The sequence below is a fragment of the Rhinopithecus bieti genome, unplaced genomic scaffold (genome assembly GCF_001698545.2).
Source record: "Rhinopithecus bieti isolate Rb0 unplaced genomic scaffold, ASM169854v2 scaffold_29976, whole genome shotgun sequence".
In the NCBI taxonomy this organism is placed as follows: Eukaryota; Metazoa; Chordata; class Mammalia; order Primates; family Cercopithecidae; genus Rhinopithecus; species Rhinopithecus bieti.
The window spans coordinates 462,795-467,233 of record NW_016813386.1 but is presented as its reverse complement, the minus strand read 5'-3'; the positions used below and the strand labels follow the sequence as shown (position 1 = coordinate 467,233).

Sequence of the window (4,439 nt, the reverse complement as noted above, 5' to 3'; positions counted from 1 at the left end):
TTTAATTTTTAAAAATCTGTATGCATTTTTATTTTATAACTAATAAGTCAAAAAAACTGAAGTCATTTTGCAATATAATGATTACATATAAAAGTCTTACTGTGCATTCCAAAATTAAACAAATTATCATTAAGCACATTTAACACTCAAGTGCTCCCATTTAAGTCACTGTTTCTATAATAGTTCCTTAGACAATTAGATACATATGATTAAAATTTCATTAAAATATTATAAATCAATGCTATTATCATTTAAAACATTTGTAGTTCACTTTTATTAATTATAATTCTTTTTTAATTTTAAGGCTTAAATAATGTTTGCGTTTCAGATTTTAGGAAGTTAACTACAGGATAGGCGAATTTACTATATAAATTGTTACTTATTTTTAAGTAAATAAATGGCATTTTGAGCATAAAATTAGATTTTACTAGATTATTACCTCAATTCTGAATTTTATTTTCGTGCTGGCCAAATTATCTTCAAACACAGAAATAATGTATTATTCTCATTATCCTCAATCTACAGGATGACCTACTATTTAAAATATATGATTAGCTATGTGTTAATTGCTTAGATTTATTCATAGCATATATTTTGATAAAACTCTTTATTATCTTTTCCAAGAATTATGCTGGAGGATACTTCCTATATTACCCTTTACATTAAATTATAGAAATCTTTGATGGATTTCCGCAATTTAATTTAAAATGTAATATTGAAAAATGTCTACATTAAATGATTTTACCAAAGTCTAAATATCTGACCTCTAGATTCTTTAAAATCCAGAAGATTGGTGCCAAACTTACACATATATTTAGAAAGTGCTTAATAATAATAAAAGATAGAGCTTAAATCCTTCAAATCAGAATATAAATCAAAACTCTAATTTTGATTTCTAAATGTATATAATTTCATTCCTAAATATGAGGCAGGTTGCATTTAAAACAAATGAAATGTAAATATTATATTGCTATTCAATGGAAGAAATTTACTCAATTCAAGTCTTTGTCTATTTGTAAATCAACTTTAATGCACTTTTTTACTGCATAAAGAATGAACACATTGGCAAAACATTACGTATTTGGCTGATTGTGTTGAGTCTTTGAATTCTTAAGTTTACTTTTTGTTTTAAAAAATTATGTGAGATAAATGTTAAAACATGGTTATAAGTGAAGTAAGTCTCTTCAGAATGCAATCTTGAGAAAATTTACCTTAGTTAATGGGCTTTAAATGCCATGTTATTTGTGGCTATAATTTCTGTATCTTATGCTAAAAATATGTTAAATAAAACTCAATTATTTTATTCTATGAAATCCATTGCTGTTGATATTTGGATTTTCTGTCATGTTTAATATAAGGTTTATAGCTGTTTTAGATAGTAGTAAATGTAATTTAACAACCAAATAAATCTTTAAGATAAAGAAGTAGCACCTTTTAAACATTACGTTATTTTGTAATATTCATCTCATTTGCTCCTTATTCTATAAATATTTCCATTAAATGATTTTTAGATTTAAAATGTCCAAGTTCACTCTTTCCTTATGTAGAAAACAGATTTTCTTTCTTATAACAAAGCCAACAATGATTTAAATTACTATACTTACTAATATTTCTTTAAAAAATATTTGGCATGTTGACTTTTTAGATATGCTTAATACTTACTTCACTTAAGACAAATTAAATTGGAGGGGTAAAATGAAAGAAGCAAAGAGATTATTAACTACCAAGATTCAAAGCATTCATTCTGAAATGTTTAGGCCCCGCCAGATGTAAACTGTCATAGGACTCAGTACCTGTAGACATCACATTGGTGGCATGGTTGGAGACTGGTAGACACTCGGCAGCACTGTGATGCATTATCAGAGGCAGGGTTGCAGAGGCGTCAGAATTCAGGGGTATAAAGGTATCAGCCGAAGTAAAAGCTTGGCAACTCATTCCCACAAGAGAGTAGAAAAATAAGGAGAACCGCTGCTCCCCAAATCAGAGTTTTATTATATTACTGTCTCAAAGGGCCGATTCAATTCTCACTACCTGCATATATACATCAGGAAGGCTCTGAGGCACCAGGAGGGTGCGCGCTAGTATTTATATTGCAAGGAAATCCCTTTATACATGTTAATAGTCTTTTCCCAGGAGTATTGCTTTATCAGTCTGAACCGTCTTCCTTTTTCACCCAAACATAATCCATGGCAGAAAAAGAAGCTGGTTCTGGGGTATAGATGGAGGGGAAGGGAGAAATCTGAAACCTTATTTGACAACTTCAGTAGTTCAGACCTTTTAGAAAGGAATCAACAACTTTGAAAACATGTCCCTCAAAAAAAAATGCCACTGTAAACTGAAAATAGTAGGTGTCTTTTGCTACTAACACGATTGCAAATGTATAAATATGAGATTTTTTAAGCAACTTCTCATTAAATCTGTGATATAACATGAAACGAAGTGCAGACTATTATACATAATTTTAAGAAACTGAATATTTACGATTATATTGAGAGAAGCATATAAGACTAAATATGAGAAAATACATTGTCAATTACTGATTCATACTCAATAATGCGCAGCTTTTACAATGAGATCACTTGGACTCGGGAAGGGGAACATCACACACCGGGGCCTATCATGGGGAGGGGGGAGTGGGGAGGGATTGCACTGGGAGTTATACCTGATGTAAATGACTAGTTGATGGGTGCTGACGAGTTGATGGGGTGCAGCACACCAACATGGCACAAGTATACGTATGTAACAAACCTGCACATTGTGCACATGTACCCTAGAACTAACTTAAAGTATAAAAACAAACAAACAAAAAACGATGACAACCAATATAAGTTTTACTATATTAGAAGTGGAAAATGGAAAAAAATTGGATCAAATGTAATGATAGGTTGCTGCAAAGGTGATTGCATTAATGGCAAGAACCGCAATCACTATTACACCAAAGTTAAATACAAATAAGATATGGGTAATTGTATCTTTACCTCGATTTGAATTTACTCATCAAGAACCCAATATTTAGTAAGCTGTTACTAGATGCTGACAGTATTCTAGGTATTTATACAGTTATGTCATGCAAATCTCACAACATCTATGTGAGTTATGTACCTTGCCATTCTCACTAAGCTAGACTCTGCCAGAGGCTGAGATCTTGGTGGTTCTGCCACAAAGCCTGAGATAACCATGGTAGTTGCTAACTAGATGCAAACTTCTCACACAAAATATATTGACTTTATATGAGAATGAAAAAAAAAAATACGCTACAGCCAACTATTTCAAAGATAAATATCAGCATCAAAATTTTACAAATTATGAGTATATAATGAGTAAATAAAGTACTATTTATGTATTGTATGTTAAGGTAATATAGCAAATAGAAATAATCGAACAGGAATAGATATTATTGAGGTGAGTAGACACTAATTTTGTACTATGGAATATTTTAAGATAATTTGGAATTGGTTGCTTTGTGTCAAATTTAACATTAATATTGATATGACATTTTCAAAAAAATGAACACTTTGTCAGTAAGTAGCTGGTATTTTGAAGGAAAATATGTAAAAGCTTGCCCAAATCATTAGATATGGAATGAAAATATTTATTCTAAAAATGACATTTTTTTCATTCTGAATTCTGTATCTTTGAAGCTCTATTAGCCTTTTCTAATGAGAGAAAGTTTCAAGTAATCAAAAGCATGATTGTACCCTTGCAGAAGTTTGATCGTTTCCAGACTTCACATATACAAAAAAGTGATTTTCAGTATTCTATTTGGAGTTTCTGTTAAGAAAAGTAAATAAAATACGTTTATTGGGCATCATGTATGTTAAAATTAAATAATATTTATAGAAAATAGAATTTGAAAATGTCCCTTAATAATTTTACTATTGTTATATAGAGTCATTGGAATATGTTGATAAAGTATGTGAAAAATATACTTTATGCAGTAGCATAAAATCTGCCTAGCAAACAATATAAACATTTCCCAGTTATTTACCATGATATCTAAACATTTTAAAATTGCAATCTTAGAATTTCTTCCATAATGATTTTTAAAAATTAAACACCTGTTCTGTTAAAATGAGGTGAAGTCAGGAAATAAATGTTTCCATTACAGTCTTCTACTATATAATATGTCCACAGGATTACCTGGAATGTACCCCTTTAAGATAGATTCGTAAAAGCAGAAATACTAAGCTTAAGTCTTACAAACTTTTAACATCTTGAAAACATTACTAACTTGCATTTTCAAATAATTAATTATATTATGATTTTGATATAAAATACCAGGAATAAGTCAAGCAAAAAAGAATTGCTTATTATCAGGAGACTCGGGAGTTTCTTGGCACTCACAGAAAAGAAGGAAGTCAGGCCATAGAGAGGGACTGAATAGAAAATAAGGGCACAGCTCTCTGACTCTCCTAATTGCTTTTTTTTTTTTTTTTTTT

The 4,439-nt window shown here is 30.1% G+C and overlaps 1 protein-coding gene across 2 annotated transcripts in view; it reads right to left on the bottom strand.

Moving 5' to 3' along the window:
* The window catches only part of POU1F1 (POU class 1 homeobox 1), a 20,669-nt gene extending 18,609 nt beyond the window's left edge, over window positions 1-2,060 (bottom strand). For both annotated transcript variants that reach the window (XM_017848162.1, XM_017848163.1), the window contains exon 1: window positions 1,794-2,060. In XM_017848162.1, coding sequence (XP_017703651.1) covers window positions 1,794-1,935 — 142 coding nt within the window. In that variant the 5' untranslated portion in view covers window positions 1,936-2,060. The remainder of the gene's footprint in view (window positions 1-1,793) is intronic.
* Between the last annotated feature and the right edge of the window lie 2,379 nt (window positions 2,061-4,439).